The sequence below is a fragment of the Myiozetetes cayanensis genome, unplaced genomic scaffold (genome assembly GCF_022539395.1).
Source record: "Myiozetetes cayanensis isolate MyiCay16 unplaced genomic scaffold, myiCay2020 scf7, whole genome shotgun sequence".
Taxonomy (NCBI): Eukaryota; Metazoa; Chordata; class Aves; order Passeriformes; family Tyrannidae; genus Myiozetetes; species Myiozetetes cayanensis.
The window spans coordinates 36,876,606-36,898,750 of NW_026087964.1; the positions used below are offsets into that span (position 1 = coordinate 36,876,606).

The window sequence follows — 22,145 nt, forward strand, 5'->3', positions numbered from 1 at the left end:
ACACGACAGATAATAAATATGATGCTTTGGAAACTCATACTTCACACGCTTGAACAATGCGTCATTCTTATCCTTCACATTTCAGAAACGATACAGATGAAAAAGGTTAGAGACTCTAACAAAGATTACCAAAGAATTAGTAAGTGCAACTAAGTGGTTAAGGAGTATCCAGAATACAAAAGGTTGTTACAGAATCACAGAATTAACTAGGCTGGAAAAGATCTCTGAGATCATTGAGTCCAACCTATGACTTAACACCACCGTGTCAACTAGACTATGGCACGAAGTGCCACATCCAGTCTTTTCTTAAACATCTCCAGGCATGGTGACTCCTCCACCTCCCTAGGATGCCTGTTCCAATGCCCAATCGCTCTCTTTGTGAAGAACTTCTTCCTAACCTAAACCTCCCCTGGCACAGCTTAATATAGTGTCCTCTTGTCCTACTGCTGGTTGTGTGGGAGAAGAGACCAACCCCCACCTGGCTACAATCTTCTTTCAGAGAGTTGTAGAGAGCGAGAGAGATCCATAAAGTGAGTAGTCTGGATACTGTGAGTGGCCAGTCTGTCTCCGTGTGAGCACAAAGGCTTATAAAATGAAATTAGCAAGGACAAGTTTTTTTAAAAATGTGTTTCTTCACAAAATATACAACTGGGATAGAAATATCTTTGAAAACTTATGAAGTGCCTTGTGCACACCTTGTGCACTGTCCGTGATCAGAAGGGGCAACCAGACACGTTCACGGAGGAGACATCCACATTAGATAATACTAATTAGCTGCTACTGATTACATCCTTTCCTCAAGAAGTCCTTGCAAGACCAAGTGGAGGTGGGAAAACACCCCGCCCAGCAAGCTGACAGCAGCACCACGCTGTCTTTACCCCCAGCATTTTCGCCAGCCATCCGCTGCGGGCGTACTATCCCCACCCGAGCCACCGACCCCGCGGGGACACCATCTCGGAGCCTGCTGTAACTAGTCCTCGGTTTAAATCAGTCCCGGGCTGCCGAGAGAGCCGGACCGAGCATCGCCACTGCGGCGGGCGGCTGCTAAGGGCAGTCTGAGGAGCCCTGACCCACGCAAAGCTCAGCCCCGGACCCCGCCCGCGGAGGAGGCCCGTCAGCCCGCAGCGGTGGCGGCCCCGCCCCGGGGCGGTGCTGGGGGCGCTGACGGCGGGCGGGGCGGGGCGGCGGTGCCGATGAAGCTCCGCCGAGGCGGTGGAGGCGGGAGTTGGAGATGGCGCTGACGGCGGGGAGGCGGCGGCAGGATCTGGACAACGTGAGCGCGGGCGGGCGGGCACGGGGCGGCGGGGGTCTCGGCTGGGCTAAGCTGAGCGCGGGCGCTTGCCGGGAGAGCGCCTCGTATTCTGTGCCGTCTCTTCCTTCCGTTTCTTCCTGCTGCTTTCCGTCCCGAGCGCCCAGAGCGTTGTCTGCGCCTTCCGGGGGAGCTGCCGGCCCAGGCGCCTCCCGGGGGCCGTCTCAGAAGCGAGGAGGCCGCCGCGCCCCTCGCTCCCCGCGCTGCCCTTCCCCGGCCGGGCTTGAGGTACCCCCGAGGCGTTTGGGCCTGGTATCGTTTCTAATCGAGAGTAGCAATCTCTGATGGAGGCCGCTCGTGTAGCTCCTTCAGTTTTTCTGGGTTATTTTTCCGCAGGCGGATCCTGTGAGCGCAGTCCCTGGTTTATGTGCTGTGCGGTGGCACGGCCGCGGCGTTCTTCTGTTTATTTGGGTGTTTTACCCCGCCCCAGCTGGAAGCCTGTGTGTGCAAAGCTTGCTGACTGCGGCTTGTTCCTGCCTGCCCTCCTCCTCCTCCTCCTGGTGCTGGGCCGCTGCGGCGGCGGTCACATGCTGGAAGTGGATCAGGGAGCTAAGAGGCTGAAGCCTTAACCTGTGCTCATGACAGTAGCAATACCTAACAGAAGTCTGCTTTTAAGGCGTTTTGGCTTTTGGCAGCTGTGGTTTGGCTCATCTTAATTAAATGAAACCTGTGTTTTCTCTTGTTAGGATACTTACTAGATTTTCTTAATAATAGATTGACTGCATGGGATCATCATCTCCCATGCTTTAATTTCCATCCTCCTTATGTTGTCTGTAACAATATCTACTCAAGGAGTTTGTCATTCAGTGCTTCCTAACGCTAGCTGTATTTCAGGATGCAAAGATGGATTGTAGCCAGTCTTGCAGAAAGTAACATGGTCAAACGTGTTGTGATAAACCTTTCTCTATGAAGGAGTGCCCTGATCTGTCATGGTATTGCAGAAATGGTGAGTTCATTTGTTCCCAGGAGACAAAGGATATTGTCCTAAGGAGAACTGCTGTCTTTGTGGGAGATATGAAGTGTTAACCCTGCTATTAATTCTCTGATTGTACAATCATAGAATGGTTTGGGTTGCAAGGGTCTTTAAAGTTCTAGTTCCAAACCCCCCTGCCATGGGCAGGGACACCTTCCATTAGACCAGTTTACTCTCAGCCCCATCCAGCCTGGCCTTGAACACTTCTAGGAATGGGGCATCCATAGCTTCACAAGAGGAGTGCCATTTGTAAACATCTAGATCTGCAGCAAAGTGTCATCTTACCAAGCAGGTATTTTAGCAAGGGTCACTTACAATCAAAGACAAGGCTAATTAAAAGGTATCAAATAGGTAAGGAAGGTCTTTTTGGACTCCTGTGTGGTAGAGGGAGTGTGGTGCTTGTGGTTCTAAAATAAAACTGATTGTTAACTGAAATAACCCTTGATGACTAATTCCTTTGCTCTAGGCAGCTGTCTGTAGGTGAAATAACACTAGGGGCCAATCTACATTGTCCTCTTTAACATGAAGTATAAACTTTGGTCTAATCCCAAAACTTGTTTATTCCTCTCTTCTTGTGCTAGTGTTTATAAGAATGCTGTGCCTTCTTTGTCTTCAGGCTTATGCTGCTTTCTCCCATGGCAAAGAGAAGTCATCAGTTTAGAAACAGTGAACAGCCCAGTGAATCCTGGCATGTCTCTGAGCAGTCAGAAGTCTGGAGTGGGGTGGGGTCTGCCCTTGTCATGTTGTTTTGGGCTATGGTTGGTAACTGTCAGGAGAAGAGCAGTCAAAACTTGAGTGGAAATCTTGAGCTGCTTTATCTTTTGAAGGAAACAAGTCATAGCTTGGGATGTAACAGGATGCTAGGAGGGAAGCTTGCAGTTCTGCCATTCATAGTGGCTGTGTATGTTCGTTCCACTTAAGTTGTATTGAATGACTGTGTCCTGGTCTGGAAGGAGCAGATATGCATAGCATCTTGGAGGAATTCCTTGTCCAAGGTTTTTCCTTCCACCCATTTTCTACTTATTAAAAGGTACTTCTGGAAACTTACATAGCTAAAACATCTGAGCTTAATGTGAAGGCAAAGACCTAATACTTACACCAGCATGACAAGTATGGGCTGCATTCTCTCTAGTGTAAGCTGAGAGTGTCTTGCTCAGCACTTGGTAGCCTCTTCTTTCCTCTGTGAACTATTTTCCTTCTTGCCTTAGTTCAGTTTTAACTAATGCTGCAGTTGTTTAGACATGTGAGTAGTGTCTGTGGCTGAATCCCTCACAATTGTTACTGTTACACTGCAGCTTTGTTATTGCCTCTAACTGTAGTTGGATAGTAGTAAGAATAACAAGGAGTTTTGCACTACCTGTATAAAACATGTGAGAGAGACTTTAATCATCACTTTTTCTAATTTTTCATATGAATATGCTAGTACTTGTGGCATCTCTCAGGACTGATGCTCAAATACTTGTAATACATTTTAAAGCCTAAAATTCCTGAAGACATAGTGTAATACTGGGAGGAAGGTTACTGTTGCATTCCTCAGGGATGGTAGCTTACCTAAAATTTAAGAGCTTGTCTCAAGGTGTTGGCATAGTGGGGTGGTTTTCACAAAAAGCTTGATTTGCTAACAGAAGATTGCTAAACCTTTGTACTTTACTTTTAAAGCTTACCTGTTGGTGTTCTTTGCCCTCCTCTCCTGTTCCAGGGTTCCTTGGAAATAACACAGAGTTTGGAAGATGATCCTCTACTGGATGCACCACTCGTTTCGTCTCATACGTTGCATTCCCAGCTGAGGCCAAGATTTCGTGCTATCCCAGCAGTTCTCCTTGCCAATTTCCTGTTGCTAATACATGTAAGTTTAAGCATGCTTTCCTTAAGAAAACTTGGTATCTCTGTTCTGAATTCTTACTGTTTATATAACAGAATTCTCCAGGGGTTTGCATACACTGTTCTTCCAAACCAAAGTGAAGTCCCATTTGTCAATTAATTTTGATAGTGTATGTGCTACTGGATACTTGCTGCCTTCTCATTCTGATTGTTTGTTGGCACTAACATGCCCTGACACATCTTGTCTAATAGTATTTAACTACTTTATATAGTAGTTTTTCTATGCTATTGGAAATGCACTTTGAAAATAATATTGCTGCTGTGAAAGTGCTATACTAGTTATAGAGGGCTAAGATAATTTTGATACCATACCTTCTGAGGCTGAACTTAATTTCAAAGAGAAAAAGGTATTTCTTATGGTAAATAAACAAGTAAAGTCAGACTTGCTTATGAGGTGTTGCATGGTAGTGGATGGGGAGATAAAGGAATCCAAATATTACTTCCTGCTCTCACTTCTGGAGGTTAAGGGTAGAAAGCACAGATACTGAACAGTCTGCAGGCTTTTGAGGCTGGTAGACAGAAGTAGAGAGATCCTTGCTTAATGGTGAGTTTATCCTTGATAAGCTGCAGAGGCTTATTGTTGCCTCTGAGTGTGTGGCAACCAAACATGAGGAATAAAGAGCACAGTTGCCTGTCTCAAACTCTGCTAAGGCCACAGAAGGACTTTGCCGTGAGATAAGCACAGAATGGAGCAACAGGATGCTGCTAACTCCAAGTCCGACAGAGATGAGATCTGGTTGGCACATCCTGGGTGATGCATCCAGACAAAACTTCCTACTGTGGCAAACTGTGTAGAGAAACAACTGGTCCTAATGTGTCACTGGTCAAAAAAGCATCACTCCAGATTATGGAACAGATGGCATCTGTGACTACCAAAGCCGCCCTGCCCCTTGAATATGCATACCTGGAGACCTGGAACTTGGACTGTAACTTAAGCCACCATGAGAGGAACTTGAGATAAGATAAAGGTGGTACTATTGTCTGAGTGTTATCTCAGACCTAGAGGGAGGTTAACAAAACTGGGGGACAAGAATGTATCACTGATAATGGACATCAAGAATGCAGAATTTATGGGCCACAAGCGACTGCTGAAATCGGCTTGGACTGGATAAAAGGTAATTCTGGTAGCAGGAGATCGTGACCACTGACCACAACCCATTGACTCAAGAGAAGAGGGACTGGGCATGCGGACTAATTAGCATTAGAAGTGAGGGAATCATTTAATCAATAGAATATAAGATAGCAATGAGCATTAATTCCTTTTTTGTAAAAATATATAAATAGTGAAAATCTTTAAATTGCCTCGGGATCCTCCCACCACTGACAACTCCGGAGTGAGGAAGGATTGCTGCTGGATCCACAGGTAGTAACTATCTTCTGTTTAGTCTGTCTCTCTCTCCCCTCATCTCTTCTATTTCTTTCTATCTCTCTACCTTACATTTTACCATTGGATATAATCCATCCTATCAACTTCAAAATATGGTCTCATTTTCACCTTAATTTGGGCAGAGGTATCTCTCAATAACACATGGCTCTTAGGGACATGGATTAGCGGTGGGCTTGGTAGTGTTAAGTAAGTGGTGGACTTAATGATCTTAAGGGTCTCTTGCAAACTAAATGATTCTATGATTGTATAATGCCACTGATGCTGACCTGAAGGTAAAGCCAGAGAGTGCACAGGCCATGTATGTATGTGTTGCTGGCTGTTTTAGAGCTTTGTTTCATCTCAAACAAAAAATGCTGTGCCCAGTGCTCTTCAAAACATACCCTCTTGCCAGAACTTTAAAAGCATATACCAACCTCTAAGGTCTCTCTTTGGGCAGCTGGATGAAGCTGTTCCATATGCCCTAGCCTTCTCATTTTAGGAGTAAGTGTTTTGGAGCCCTTGTGGTAGTATCATGAAATGCCCCTCTGTCAAGTAGACTTAAGAAGGACTTCTGCTGTTCTGCTGAACAGACTATCAAAATTCCCAGTGGGAACCACGTATCCAGCCTTATTCTGTTCCCCTGTCAGACAAACTCTGGTGCCCTTGAACTCTGTAGTAAATATTTTTCTGCCTAGCCTTGGGGCTTTACCATCTGCTACCATGACTGATGCAGCCAAATGTCAGGATCATAGGAAACTCCTTCCTGTTCTGACTCCAGCTCTTCCTCTCTCCTGTAAATGATGAGAATTGTGGGGAGGGGAAGAGGGAAAACTGCTGAGGCATCTGTCAGCACACACTTTTCCAGGAAGAGTCTTGCTACCATTGCTGAACCTGCTACAATGACCACTTGGTCCTTGGAGCAAAATGGAGAAGTATCCTTTTCTGTTGGTGAAATACAGCATTATAATTGCCACCTGAAGTGGTGCTGTCTTTCTCACTCTAAAAATCAATGGGGAAAACAAACATTGGATTTTCTTCCCCTGTGCTTCTGCAAATGTGCACAGATCTTGCAGAATGCAGAGATGCCAGGTTAGGTTCTGATGCGCAGCCTGCCAAAGGGGTGAGTGTCCTGGAGAAGTTAAACTATCGTAGTATTAAGCAGCAGAGTTGTAATGAACCTCTAAAGTAATTTTTAAGTAACTTGGAATATTTCTTCTCCACCTTCCTGTGTCAAGAAATGGAGTTAGGTAGCAAAATAGCTGCTTTGGTGCAGCTGCCTAATTACACACAGTTCTGGAGTGTATGGGTAGGCTATGCCAGAGTGTGGTAGGGCTGGGTTTTTGAGTGCCTTTCCTTTTGCCAAGCCTTGCTTTTTTGCAGGCTTCTGGCTCCTATCAGGAGATTGGAGAGCAATGTGAAGTGTACAGGCTAGAAATAATTTCTTTATATTAACTCTGTCCTTCCCTAATCCCTTCTGTGTATGCACATACACAAAACTGAACTTAAATACTACTTTTTATAAGAATAACTTTTTGTATGTAAAAATCCTTTGAGTTGGGGTGAAACACCTGTTATTGGTCTGCCCTAAAATGGAAGCAAAACATACTTGATAAATACCACGATTCAAGCCAGCTACCTGTTTCCTCTTGTATACCCTGCTATTGTAGATTAGTAGTAATGCACTGCTAGGTCATTCCTAGTTGCATCAGTGTAATGTAGCCATTTCCTGTACTGAAATACATTCCTAACTCCTGGAAGGATAGAACTAAATGTGTTACTGTTGAAAAATGGCAAACCAAACAGTAAATTATATAAAATTATAAAATATCTGAATTATTCTTAATTTTGTAAGAAAAGGAGGTAGTAAAATAATAGGTTAAACAAACATTTTGTTGATAAGCCTTCCTCTTAATTAACTACTTAACCCATCTCAAGATAACTTGGTATTTAATTTACATTGGAAATAATGGTCTTATGGATAATGTAGGACACACTCTTGTTTTGTTTGGGGTTTTTTCTTTTCCTCTTACCTTTTATCCTATCTGTCCTTTATAATGCCTCTTTTAGGTATTGATGATTGTGTGAAAATTATTTTCCCTTCTTTCTCCTTCCCCAGTTACCCAACTCTGACCACAACCAGAGGGAGTTAAGGGCAGTTTGTATCAAAAGTAATTTAGTGGTTCTGAAAAGTTAATTGCCATGAAGAGTGTTGCTCGAGAAATTACAAAAATATGAAAAATAAGGTCAAGAGAGTGGAAAGGTCTAAAACTTCCTCATGAGGGGAAGAGGAGAGGCATTGATCTCCTCTCTGTGATGACCCGTGACAGGACCTGAGGGAATGGCCTGAAGTTGTATCAGGGGAGGTTTAGGTTGGATGTTAAAAAGATATGGTTCAGTCATAAGGTGGTTGGACACAGAACAGCCTCCCCAGGTAAGTGATCATAGCACATGGTGTGTCTCTTGGGGATGGTCCCTGTGCAGGGCTAAGAGTTGGACTCTATAGTCCTTGTGGGTTCCGTCCAACTCAGCATATTCTATGATCTGTGAAAGGGACTGGTGGGATCTGAGATATTCATAGAATTAAGTATGGAAACAAAGGTAGCAAATGAAAATCAGATGTTTTGCTCTATCTTTGGTTCTGATATGCTGTTTCTGTCAGTTATGAGATGCAGAGCATCCTACACTTCTTTAAGCCACGTATATTAGAGGTGTTAGACTTTTTCAGACTCTTTTATTTTTTGTCTATGGAAGCTCTCAATTTACTTCTGTAGTGGTGGGAGTTGCTTTTGTTTACAGTTCTGTTTTAAAAATATTCCTGTTTTGTAGAGTGAACCAGGATGAGAAAGTTCACTGAATGAACATAGTGGGGAAAATATGTTTAATGACAAAAATATTGTTAAATATTAAAACCCTGTGTGTATACATATAGTGCAAGTAATCTGCATCCAAAACTTTGCTTCTAGTTGGCCAAAAGATCGCTCATGCTCACTGCTGATGCTGAAAATTTGTAGAGAAATCTAGAAGACAGGAAAAGTTATGGCATAATGGCACTAGTCTGAAAGGATAAGTATATATACAGTCTGACTGTCAATCTGTCTGGTTATTCTGACATAAGTAAAAAAGGAAAATGAAAATATCTGATGGCAAATACACTAAAGAATGATTATCACCTGACAAAGGTGCCTACCTGGTGTTGATAATTCACCTTTTAAGTTACTATGATGATTCACTTGTCTAATGTCATAAACTAGAGATGATCTTCAATGGCTGTAGTAAAGGGTTCATTTTTCACTTAGCTACTGTCAATTTAAAGAAACACAGACTATACCAATAAGACAGGAGCTGTCTCACAGAGCAGCATCAAGTGTAATTGATTGAGTCTAAAAACATGTGATTTTTCTTTTGAATCAAGTATCCCTTAAAGTAAAAAGACATAGTAAAGAGGGTCCAGAAATGCCTAAGTTCACTATGAAGGAAAGACTTGGGGAACAATGCAATTGGTTTAGCAGAAATTCCAGGAAGAGTGATGATTATCAGCTCTGTTCTGCTGGACACTGGTTGCCCTCCTTGGAGGGCACTCTTACTACTTGACTCTTCAGTCTTCACTATGTTCCCATATAGTGGCTGTAGAACTGTCTAATATTTTGTATGTTATCTCTAATAAAATCAATACAGAAAGTAATGCATAATGAATAAACTACATAATCCTGCTTTTTAGATTTATTTATTTATCTATCTCTAAATGCTGACTTTTATCTCTCTTCCTTTCTCTTCCAGGTTGCTTTTGTTGTTCTAGCGTTTTTAGCAGCTATGTTTTGTTCTTACCCCAATCCAAATCAAGATAAGTGCCCTGGAAACTATACTCACCCACTTAAAGTGCAGACTGTCATAATAATTGCAAAAGTAATTCTGTGGATTCTGCATGTGTTCTTTGAACGATATGTCCAGCACCACCACAGTCAAGTCAGAAGAAGAGGTTACTTCGCAATATACCGATCAACAAAGCATCTCAAAAGGCTTCCACTGCTCATACACTCCACAGGTGAACTTCTTTTTTGTTCTAAAGCCCTAAACTGTGATGCAGTAAAAGACTCAACAGTTTATATGTAATTGTATATTATATATTACGAACTTATAAAAACCTGCCTACGAGCACTTATGAACCTCCTCGACTGATCTTTCTGGCCTGCCAGATGCATGTTGTAAAGAACTCTTTGTAGTGGAAAAATGCTCACGAGTGCGAGGTTGAGTAAAACATTTAGTCATTAGCATTAAGTCTTCAGCCATAAAATATTCAGCCAGCAAGGTCTGTTTGACTGCTAGTAATCTTGATTTGCATATTCATTTGTCTATTTGGATATGTGGTAAGACTGTGGTAGTCCTTCCAGGAAGCATGCTGCTCTTCTCTTTTCAACCTCAGCAATTCACATAGAAACAGATAAATTCCTGTTGCTCAACAACTATCTGAAATGAGTAAAATAAGCATTTTTCTCATCTTGAGTAGGGCTTTGTGTAACATTCAGCTCTGACTGCCTCTCTGTGGGCAAAAGGTGGTGTATGGGAGTGATTTAACTCTAAGTTACCTCACTGGCCAGTGGAGCTGAAAAGTATTGGTGCAATTAGCTGGTGTAACCTTTCTAGAAGCTAGTTGAACAAATCTAAAATCCATCTAACTTGAGAGGATTTTTCACATAAATAGTAGTGGAGAAGGGAACAGTAATGGCTTTTACAATATTTTTTCCACTTAAAGTCCCACCTCCCTTCTGTAAAACTTCTGAATAAGTGGAGTAGATTTTTTGCACCAGAATTGATAAGTTAAATGTTCCTGCTGCATATAAAAATCTAGCTTTTTTCTGCACAGTCACTATAAGAGTTAGTCAGCTTGATGAATGTGCAGAACTTCAGACTCTGGCCACTAGATAGAGCTCTGAAGATGAAGAATTGTTTGGAGGGCAGAGACAAAATCAGGCTACAGCAGGCTTAATGATGTAAAAGAACTGTTTCCATCTATTGCAGTGTAATTCAGAATACCTAGCCCTGTTTTCAGTTTTGAGATGGAGCTCACTTCTCCCATACTAGACAAAGGCTAGGCATGTGTGAATGTGCAGGTCCAATCAACTGTGTGCTCTAGAATTTTGATAGAGATCATCTGTAGTTCAGAAAGTAGATAGCTCCATTACTTCAAGCTTCCTGTGTGGTAATCACTGCTGATACCACTTCCGTCCTGACAGTTCCTGACACAGTGTGAAAGAGAACTGTACTGTTCCTAGCTACATTAATGATCTTGATAAATTTAGTTCCTTATCCAGACACTGGTTGTAGCATTTCTACAGGAAGGAAAAGGACATTTCACACTCAGTATCAGAAAAGAGGGTGTGTAAAGAATTATAAATGCTTTTTAGGTCTGTAACTCTATTTGTTCTCCTTGACTTACTGTTCTCATTTCAATTAAACTTTCAGTAACTTGCAAGTATTAAGATAATAGCTGGACAAGTGGAAACCTTTGCAAATATGGAAGGTGTTTAGGTTTTTTCTTTTTTCCTCTGTTAGTCTCACTGATGTAATCTTTTAGGAACTGAAAGAATGGCTAAGATGGATAGCAGCAACAAAGCTAGAAACTGTTTAAACACATGTGTGTATGTAAAGTATTTCTTCCACTCTTGTTTTTTAAGCCAGAAGAACCTATAAGAAAACTCATAATTCTCTACTATTACAGTCAAATGGTGAAATGAAACCTCATTTTGTTTCCAGCAGCTGAAGGCTTGCATCACCTGTGTTAAGGAAATTAACTGAAAGGGCAAGCATGATATGAAATGGAAAAGCATTACTGAAATATTGCAGCCTAATGCAGATACTGGGGATGAGAAAATACTAAGTTATTTTCAACAACTGAATGAAATGGTTACACATGTAAAATATAACATTTGCTTTCTAGGTAATACAGCCCTGCTCTTGATTCTGTCAGTGCAGCATTCCTTTCCTGATCACAGTAAAGTGTACCTGTATCTCATCCTGGGAGTCCTGGGCCTGGAGCTGATTAGCTCCCTGACATGCTTAGTGATTTACACAGGTGAGAGAGGCAAGTTTTCTTAAGACTTACAGCTGGTACTCAGCTGTTATGTTTGTCCTCACAGGGTTACCCCAGGACATTTAACTGCTTTTACAAATAAGACAATGATTGTGTGCTTGTAGAAGAACTAAGACAAACTCAAAACAAATTGGAAGGTTGTCAGGCTTTGGTTTGAGTCCAAGTGCTGCTAAATGAAAGCTCCATGTTAACTCAGAGCTGTTAATCCAGTGAAGTGTCAATGAATGCCTGATTGTTTCAATAACTGTCCCGTGAACAGGTTTGTGTGTTTATCAGTGTTTCTCAAATGCATGTTCCACAAGCTGTGGAGGAGTAAGAGCTAGCTGGCTTTGTCAGAACTGCTTCTGGGATTTGCGTGTGGGACTTGCATACCTGGTAGTGTGATTATGCCCTATCCAGCCTTTTCCTCTTTCCCTGGTCCCATCCCAAAGGCTTCAGTTCCCCTTTGTCACTAAAATGGAAGATTCTTTGAAATGAATGTTTAAAAAAACACACCTATTGAATGCTGTGATTTATATTAAAATAAGATACTGGTTCATAAAACTGTGAGGCTTTGCTTTGTGCTATCACTGTGAGTTACACCAAACCTAAAGCAGGTAACCTTACAAACCAACAAAGACTTGATTAACCTCTTTTCACTAAGCCATTGCAGAACTACCTAAAATGTTGATAAATAAATGTTTGAAAGAAAATTCTGATATGTTCCTAGTAATGTAATGATATAGAGAGAAATACTGTCAGTGAACTTGCTCACCTAGGAAAGAAAATCTATGACTTGACTCCCCTGCAACAGCATCAAAAATGCGCCAAAAAATAAGGTCCCAGCTCTAAACTGCATCCTCCTCTTACAACTGTGCAGAGGCCTGAATGCTGTAGGCTTGTCAGGCTTTCCCCTGAGTGAGCCAGCTGAGTCAAGTAGACTAACTGTCCTCTGGAGGAATAAAGGCAAGGATGAGGGAACACAAACATGGCAGTCCTAGAAAACTATTCCAGGAATGCTGGAGATCATCCCTTCTTTGCATACGCATACTTACTTTCCTGGGAAACTCAGGAAATAAGAGATAAAATGGTAAAACTTTAATAGAACGTCAGGAATTCCAGTGAAATGCTATTTCTAGCCCTGAGGCCTCCTGGAGCTCAAAGAGCTACATTGTGTGTGTCTTACCTTGGCTGAAAAGGATAAAAAAGTGCTAGAAAGTTGACCTTCATAGTAGTAAGATCTGGACTTCTGTAAGAACTCTCAAATTATCTGCTTATTTGTTACGAAAATTTATATTCTACCATTTCCGGTGATCATCAAATTCATTAACCAACGTATACAAGGAGGTTGTAGGGTGCAATGTTTTGTATTCTAGCTGAAGGAGGCTTGAAGAAGGATTCAGTGAATTTTGAAACCAAGGGAGAGAAGGGAGAGAAGGGACAGAGCTGCATTGCTAGGAGGAAGTAAGGCAATGTCTTTTAGCAATAGCTGTCTTATCTCCTGAGCAGCCCCAAAACAACAGTCTGATTCATTCTCTGAAACTTGGTGTACAAAGCCAGGGTTAATTTTTATGTAACTTAGCGCTTGCCTCAAGGTGAGGAAGACCTCCAGTCACCCTAGGTTTCTTTTTCCAGGGGGTAGTACAAGTTGTTTTTTGTTTCCATCCCAATGCTTGAGGTAAACTAAGAGACTGCTTGCATGTCCATCATGTGCATAGTGATGGTTTTTAAGGTTTTTCAATGTTTTAATATCAAAATCTGTATTGAAGCAAAACAAATGTCTGGCCAATTTTTAAAATACCCTGAGAATATGTAGTAATAGTGACATTCAGATGGGTTTTCCTCTCAAACAGAGGAGACTATGTGACTGGATAGAAGCATGAAGTTTCTTTAGTAGGATAGTTTTAAGGTCAGCCCTCTGCTTAGGTTTAGGGAACCCCTCTTCAAAGCAAGCACTTAGCAGATACCACTTACTGTTAAGATAATATCAGCTATTGTAGCTGAGCAACAAGGGGGAAATGAAGGTAAATTTACATTAAAAACTAACTATTTTTTGTGTTGTTATGTTACTCCTAAATATTGGAGAGAAGGTAGCACCAGTTCATATCTAGTTTCTTCACAGTGAAATAATTATTTCTTAACTATGAGACATAAATATTTGTCTGCAGAAGGTTCAGGTACCTGACTTTTAAATATTTAAATATTTTAAATATTTAAATATTACTGTCTAAAAAATCAGGAATACCTGACCGTAATTCTAGATATTTCCTCTTGCTTTTTGGAGCTATTTTAGGAATTGTATGATACCCAGTGTCCTGTGTAGTACTACTGCCTTTCTTAAAAGGCATCTCCATGCAGCATTGTGTGTGTATAGAGCTGTAGGATGCAGAGGCAGAGGCTCAGAAATCTACAAGGAATTGCTGTGATTGACCTATAACAGACCCAACATATATAAATTGCTCAAGTGAGGTAAAAGTGCACAGAATGAAGTATGATACAGAAAGCTCTAAATGTCAGCTTACTATTCTAAGTTTTTTACTGCTAGGATGGGGAGTCAAGCTTTCAAAGATTTACTAAATATATGTATTTAATTACTTTCTCACATACTTGTAATATCACTTGAATAAAAGACTAACATTCCCACAAACAACACATGTTGAGAATTCCACATCCATTCCTTTGTGGTTTTATTTGTAGAGAAATACCATCATAGAAATAACTAACCTTTGAGCCTAACTTGTAGTTAACCTCTGGAGGGTCTTAGCATTGTTTTAGCAGGGTGGCCTGTAATAAACCCCTCATAGTACTGATTTGTAAGGACAATCCTCCTCTGCTGCAGTGGTGTGGATTTCTCACAGAGCTGGACTGTAATGTTTTTAGTGGCATTAGATGTATTGCTTCAAAATAAGCCCTAATTGCTGAGTCCTGAAAGCATGCTTTGGATATTTAGATATTTTCTCTGAATCAGGATCTGATATTGAATGGCTTTAAATATTTTCAACTTCCTTTCCAAAACCATGCAGAGGGTGCCTACAACTTTTCCCAGCTCTCCCCATCCTACATCTGTTAAATTTAGTCTTAAACTTTATTGACAGGTGCCCAGGAATGACTTCTGGTTTTGATAGCCAGCACTGCAAGGTTCACAATGTGAAGCTGGTCAGAGAGCTACTCTGGTTTGAATACTTAATGGCTTTCTGTTGCAAGTCTACCCTAGTCTGAGCAAACAAGCTGCTACTTCCTTGCAGGTAGTCTAGTTAAACTAGTACTTATTGAAGAGCTTAAACCAGAAGTTCTGACCTAGATATTAGTAACAAAACTTCTTACAGTTTTTTTTGTCATGTTGTTTAATTGATGGCCTGAATTTGGAGATGGAATCTCAGTACCTTCAAAAAGGCAACTAAGGTTTCACTCTCTCTTAGGTGACAGATTAAACTTTGCAGATGTTAAGCAGCATGTTCAAACTTCCCCCATTCAGGTCTTCATGATGATCTTTTAAGCAGCAGGACTGCGGGGAATTAAAAAGCAAAACAAATCCACAAGAAAAAAAACAACAAAAAAACCCCAAACCAAACAAAACAACAACAAAAAAACCAAACAACAAACCAACAAATAAACCAACTCAGCAAATTATTGCTAACTTATAATCAAAGCCATTCCAGAAATGAGTAGAAATAGATTCTGCTTTTGGTTTCCCTCTTCTCCACTCCTCAGATTTCCTTTTTTGTCTTTCCATCTCCTATCCTAAGGTAATCCTAGAATCATCTGTTACAGACTTTTATAACTTAGAGTCTGGTGATAAATATTTTTTTTGGGGGGTTGCTTTCCAACTAATTTATACAGCTTTGTTGCAGTGAAAATAAGCAACTTCAATCGTGCCAAGCCAAGACCTGACATAATAGAAGAAGAAAAGATGTATGCCTACCCTAGTCATGTTACCTCAGAAATTGGATTCAGGTAAGCTTTTCTGTGTTAACTTTGTGCTGTGTTCAGGCATGGTATATAGGTAACACTAATGTAATTGCATTACTTCATGTAGACTTATATAGAATCTTAAATCTCTCAACTAAGTCAGAGGTGGGAATAACAGTTCTGAAGGAAACTGTATGCTTAAGGCTGTCATTTTAGATGCACAGATGAGATACAGCACAGTCTTGTATTTTCTATACAGTAGTGTCAACTTACTGTGATACAGAAATCCTCAAACATACAGATGGAGGTGATTTGACTGTTTATGGCTGGCTGCATGAATCTTTAATATAAATAACTGTGCTTAGTCTGGTTTAGTTAATTTTATATGGGAGTTTGTGAAAAGATACTGGTGTCTTACACTGTTTAACTTAAAAAAAAATATGCCTGCAGAAGCCTAGCTGCTTCAACCATTTTTTTCTATTTTCTAGAAGGAAATATATTGTGGTCAGTTAATAGACAAAGAAGAAAACTTTGCAGCTCTGTTCTGTGGCAGCAGTTGGGCATGAGTTTCTAGCAATGGATTTGGAATATATTTTGAGTTTGGGAAGGAACTTTAAAGGTGCAGAGGGTACTTAAGGGGTAAGGAAGGTCTCATTGAGACAGAGAAACTGTGCAACAGTAACTGAAGCTATCCCAAGCACCAAGACTTATTTTTTGTTTGTCCTTTGTGTACCTTCCAACTGCTTGAACACCTTGCAATTGCTGAAAGCAGTCTGGTATGACTGAACAAAAACTAGCAGTTGAAACTAACATGGACTTCCATATAAGAATTTAATTAGGAATTTTCTAATACACTATGACTTACTTCTATATGTTGTACCTTGGTGAAAAGTTGGAAGTGCAAAGATGACTAATACTTTGGCATTTCCCCTGGTGTCACAAATGCAGCATGCATGTGCTTTTATGGAACTTGGAAGTAGATGTCCAGGATACAGGAAGGATTTAGGATTGTCTTGAATTTTGATACCATGTCTGACTTCCATTTTGATATAAACACCATGGTGATTGCATGGTGGACTTCATTCCTTTCGCATTCAGCTTCTCCCCTGAGAAATTCTCAAGTGCCCAGGGAATGAGTCTGCAACAATGACCAGCTGAGGAAAAGACTCTGATTATTTTTGATTAAGGAGTGCAAACTTCCTGTGAGAACTGATTGAAAAAATGTTATTTTAATTTAGCTCTATACAACTCTGACTCTCTTTCCCTTGAGAGTTAAGGTCTATTGAAAAGTGAATCCTGTCAGCCCTTCAGCTGACCTTGTAAGAAGAATGTTTTTTGAATATCATGACCTCTGCAATCTGAGTTACTAGACATCTTCTGGAGCTTTAAGTTGGTAGTGCATATTACTGGTTAAAGTTGCAAGTTTTCTGTTTACAAAACTTGTGTTCTTTATTTTTTCCAGTTTAACTAAAGTAGGTTTTTAGTTGGACCTAAGTTTTTTCCACTTTAGGTATCTTCTTCAGGACTTTCTAAGAACTATGAAAAGGGCAGTGTTCCTCCACAAAATGCTGCAAGGCTGAGGAGCAACTTTTTAAGCTCTAAGATGCTCATAAGTGTACTAAGAAGACAGATTCCCAAGTCAGATAGGAAGAAATTATGTGCAAGGGAAGAGTAGAATAAACTCAGGCATTAGTACTTCATCTTGCCGTATTCTTAAAAATTCCTAATTAGGTTTGATTTGATAGAAAATTCTGTGTTTTTATAGACTTTTTTTTTTTTTTTCATTTAACTTGGCTTTATTTAACTGTTGCAATGTTACTGTCCAAGTTAAAATGAGGGATATCTGAAAACTGGACATATTTTAAGGAGGAGGGTAGCTGTACACATGGTTGTAGATCTGAAACAGCACAGCTTTTGGTACTAATGCTCTTAAGGTAGGGGATGGATATCACTGTATATAGTAGCATATCATATGCTACTCCAGGTTAATCAAGAGATTTCTGTCTTAAACAGCTTATGATCCCCCACAACTGAACAACAATAACAGTGCTCAAAATAAGCATCCTAATGTATGTTTAAAAGGTTCCATGGTTCTTAGGACAATTCCAGCATGTTGACTGTCTCAGTTTCTTAAACAGTAAGAACATTCACTCTGTAATGGTCTAGCAGGAAATATGGAACTTGATTATGTATACGTGGTGTGAAGTTTAACCAAACTTTTTCTCTTCCTGCCTTCTCATAAAGGTGTTGTAGATTGCCTCTTCCCACAAAAGTTAGTTGAGCTTGTCATAAGTAAAACTGAAGGAAACAACTTGTTTAAGTAGTGTTTATTACCTCTGACATTTCACATGTTAGAAAGCTGCTGTCACTTATTGAAACCCATATTCACTTTTGTAACTTCAAGGGAAAATTCAAGTTTGGAAGAGATAGTTGAAAAGCAAGGAGATGTAATAGAGTATCTTCAGCGACACAATGCACTGCTCAGCAAGAGACTGTTGGCACTAACATCTCAGCAAATCAAAACTTAACAGCACTTGGAAAACTGCTGCTGGGACTCTGGAGGGAAGATGAGGTAATGTAATATCCAGACTGATTTGTGCAGATGACTCTTCTTCAATCGTCTTTCATGTTTTGAAATACACTTTCAGCTGGAAGGATAAGCTCTGCATACACTATAAACCTGTTACAACTGGACACACTCTTCAAATCATCAGTTCTGGGGAAAAAGTTCTGCAGCTTCAACAGTTTTTAATTCCTCATATGTTAAAGTTGGACCTGAGTTAACGGTTTAACTTTGCTCAGTTGTTTCTATTATTTTGTACTGCTGTAATCTTTAAGCTTCAAGTTACCAAAGTATTTTACATTTCTAGAACAAAAATTTGTTCTCTAGAAAAATCTGACTTTGCAAGGGGTGTCTTTTCATTTTCTATTGCTGAAGCTGGGACTGGATGTATTATGTCACTGATTCCCATTACTTCTAGTGATGGAGGTGGTGTACTTCACTAATCTGATACAGATACTTCTTTTCTAGATCAGTCTCCTTTTCTCCTTTGTCAAGAAAGTGGGGAAAATTGGTATCCAATTTAGGATTTAAAAAAAGTAGTGGGTGCCCTAAAATTGCAAATCTCACACATAAGTCTGTGGTACAAAACAATGTCACGATCATCAATTTGAGCAGTTGTTCAGAATTCTGGCTTTAAAACTGAGAGATCTTCAGGGCTGATGCCTTTCCCATTACTAGGAGTTTTTGTCAGCTAATAACAAGGTTCCTTCTCTGCTGACTGAAGTAACTTAATACAAAAATACTTGAGAGTAAGCTTTTTCATTGACCTAGCAACTACTCTGTGGTGAATGGGTTTAACTATTCTGTCGAAGATGCCCAAGTTAACACATATTTGCTCTTTACTTTGGCTCTTCAAAAAGACAGCATCTTGATACAGTAGCTAAAATAGTGTATGTGGGGAGGTGAAAAGCAGCAGAAGACAGCTCTTTTAGAACTTGAAGAAACAAGAATTTTTTAATTTATGGTGAACAAAGGCTGGTGAAAGAAACATTTTGGTTTGGGTACTACTTTGTCTACCGATGTAGACCAAAAATTATTTTAGAAGCCAATACCTCTGTGGGAATAGGGTAAAACTAATGAAAACTGGGAAGAAGACTTCATGAGGAGTGGTCTCATAGTTGAATATAGGAAAAGAGAATTAACTCATCCTACTCTAGTCTTGGGGTACAATTTCAGAAATAACTTAATTGTGTAGTGTGCAACAATTATGTGTTGTCTCATTCAAAGGAAAACAAATAGTGGAGGTTTTGCTGCTATCCAACACTAGATTGTTCTCCTTAACTATTGTTTCTTGAAAATGTGGCCAAGTTTTTATAGGATACATATAAGGAATAAAAATGTTTGGTTTTAGAACTCAGGTTTTGATGTGATTGTGTTTATCAATCTATATCATTTCTATGAAAAGCAGTAAAATGTGACTGTGAAGTTTGTGCACAATAAATGCAACCAAGGAAGAGTGTGAATTCTGTCATTTCTAAGCTCATGTACATCTGGTTCCAACAGGCAATCTGTGCAGATTTTTCTATTACACTGAAGTTCTCACAGCAGTGTTGGCACTTAAAACTAGCAAAACTAGCCAAACAAGGATGGCTGTGCACTTGTTTCAAAGCTTTGCATTAAGTTTTATTCTCTTTCCATTTTTTTCCATCATGCTTCAGATTTCCCTGCTACTTAATGTTTCTCTTCAACATAGAGAAATAGGCTACATAGTGCAGCATAACAACTTTACTGTATTTTGAGGTAATTTCTCCCTCCTTGACTGCTTTCCACCTCCCTTCCTTGACTGCTTAAGGTAAAACCTCAATCTATGAGTCATTGCTTTCTGGGGAACATGGTAGCTGGAAAACAGTGTGGGTTGCTGTGTGAGAATATTCACATCTTCTGCCCTTAATTTGTGGCTTTTCATAAGCAGACAAATGATAACAACCACTCACCCCTTGCTCCAGTTTTATATCTTCATCATAACCCTAACTCTGTCTTGTTTGCTTAGTATCTTTAAGCTTTTTCTTTGAGGTGGGGGGGGGGAAAGGCTTTTCACATTTGTATGGGCTCCACCTAGGAGCTGGCCCTCTTTACTGTTCACCCTGAACGCTTCTGTACTGTGGCACTGGTAGAGCCACCATGAGTTGTCAAGGAGGAACTACTGGAGCAGGACAAGGACGTCATGCACAGTTATGTGTGTCAGCCCCAAGGCCCTTGTCTGCACCTGTCCAGGCCAGCCTTTGCCCTGCTCAGAGGCAGAAATACTCCTCAGCCTCCTGCGTTCCGTTGGTGCTGGCTGCCCAGATGCATGGTGTGGCATTGCTGGGTGCTGCCATGGGCATCCACCTCCTCCTGCTGGCCACCCTGCCCGGGGACTGCAGTCCTGCTCAGGAAGACTGTGCATTCACGTGCTTGATATGCAACATGAAAGGGTTGCTGCTGTGCAAGAGAGATGAAGCTCAGCTGTGACCTTGCTGAGTTGTCGTGCCACAGTGCTGAAATTGAACAATGAGTCCTAATTGTTCTGGTTATGCTTGTTCTTGCTTATTGGGAACCTCTGCTGGTGTGAGGTTAGGTGCTGGGCTTTGTGGTGGCCAGTGCTGTCTGACCAGCTTCGGGGCAACCCTTGGTCCATATCACCAGTGTTGCAGTCTGGGTTGCTGCAGTGTCAGCACCCGCTCCTGGGCTGGATCTGACTGCCTGAAGTAAAACCCATTGTGTGCTGCACATGCAGTAAGCAGTGAAGCATTAGGTCCAAGCTTGGGGCGGGGGGAAAGGTACTACCTTGGGAGCACAGGGGTTTGCACATGCTCCACTGCAAAACAGTGTTTTGCTTAACTACCATCACAGCTCTTCTTGGGGGATGTGGGGCAAACCTGCACGTAGGTGAATACATGTGACTATGAACAGCTGAAGTGGTGCTCTTTATGTAACTACAGCTGCTGAACTGCATCTGTGTTTGCAGGTTCATGGTCTTGGTAAGATCTACGGGATTGCAGCTAGGGCAGCAAGAAGATAATAAAATGAATGTTTCCTTATATATGTTACAAATGTATATTAAAATAAAAATTAAAATAATGTATTTTGGTTTTTATGGCTCAGGTATCACCCCAATAGCTTTTTGTTTCTGTAGAAAAACAACGTATGTGTTTCAGGTTTGGGAAATGTATTTCAGACCATAGAAGAAGAAACATAAAGGATTGGGAGTTGCCCAAAAAATGTTAACTTTGTGGGTTTTTAGTAATTTCTAGATGAAATGCTGAACTGTGCTACATATTTTGTACATATGAAAGATATGATGATCTTTTGTGAATACACATCATGTACAAGGGAAAAACTCTCAGTTGGTATTTCTGTTTTGTCTTTCTGAATAGCTCATAGTGAATATTCTATATAAGCACTTTAATAGTGCACCTCACGAGGGAAAAAACTGATTTTTAAAGATTTGAGCAGGATTTTCCTGCTTTAAGGTTCTACAGTACCATGCAGTTTAGCAGGCTTCCGCTACTGAGTCAGTCTAAAAAACTATTGCAGCAAGGACCAAAAGGACTTGAACAGACAACAGTTTAACAGGTAACTCTCAAGGGAAGTAGAAAAGCATCTTCAGCCTTGGAATGAGTTAGGCTCTTAGGCATTCTTTTATCTCAAGACACGTTGCCCCATTGGTGCTGTTGGGAGTGTTTCCTGCTTTGCACAAATATTTTGCAGCTGATCACTAGCAAAAAAGAGAAAGGCCATCGGAGTAGTGAGAGGTTAGTATGCTAATTGTAATTGTCTGATGCTGGTTGAATATTTGAAATTTATTTACCATACTAATTTTTCTCCTGATTGATGTCAATATAAGTCTTATGTGACCCTTGGCTTTGTGTACAGACACTGAGATATTTATAGCATATGTATGTGGCATAAGGGAAATATTTCCAGTCTTTATTCTTCTATAATTTCCTTTTTTCCATACTGGAAAGGGAAGAGGTGAATTGTTTATTATCCTTTGGGAACATGCTAAACTGCTGTTTCTCACCAAAGCCTTGCATTTACCTCTGCTTCCTGTTGACCTCCTGTTACAGGACTTAATGAAACCTACCTTAAAGTAAA

General features: G+C 40.6%; 1 protein-coding gene across 3 annotated transcripts; it reads left to right on the forward strand.

Moving 5' to 3' along the window:
* Positions 1–1,154: 1,154 nt before the first annotated feature.
* Positions 1,155–19,522, forward strand: TMEM192 (transmembrane protein 192). 3 transcript variants are annotated; one of them, XM_050338320.1, is made up of 7 exons: positions 1,216–1,273; positions 2,144–2,255; positions 3,982–4,128; positions 9,307–9,571; positions 11,465–11,599; positions 15,448–15,550; positions 17,910–19,522. In XM_050338320.1, exons 2-7 carry the CDS (start codon positions 2,253–2,255, stop codon positions 18,031–18,033), a joined length of 777 nt encoding a protein of 258 aa, XP_050194277.1. In that variant the 5' UTR covers positions 1,216–1,273; positions 2,144–2,252; the 3' UTR covers positions 18,034–19,522. The 3 variants fall into 3 exon arrangements, with proteins under 3 accessions (XP_050194275.1, XP_050194276.1, XP_050194277.1); XM_050338318.1 differs by lacking the exon at positions 2,144–2,255 and having other exon boundaries at positions 1,155–1,273; XM_050338319.1 differs by lacking the exon at positions 2,144–2,255 and having other exon boundaries at positions 1,155–1,273; positions 11,474–11,599.
* The last annotated feature ends 2,623 nt before the right edge of the window (positions 19,523–22,145 follow it).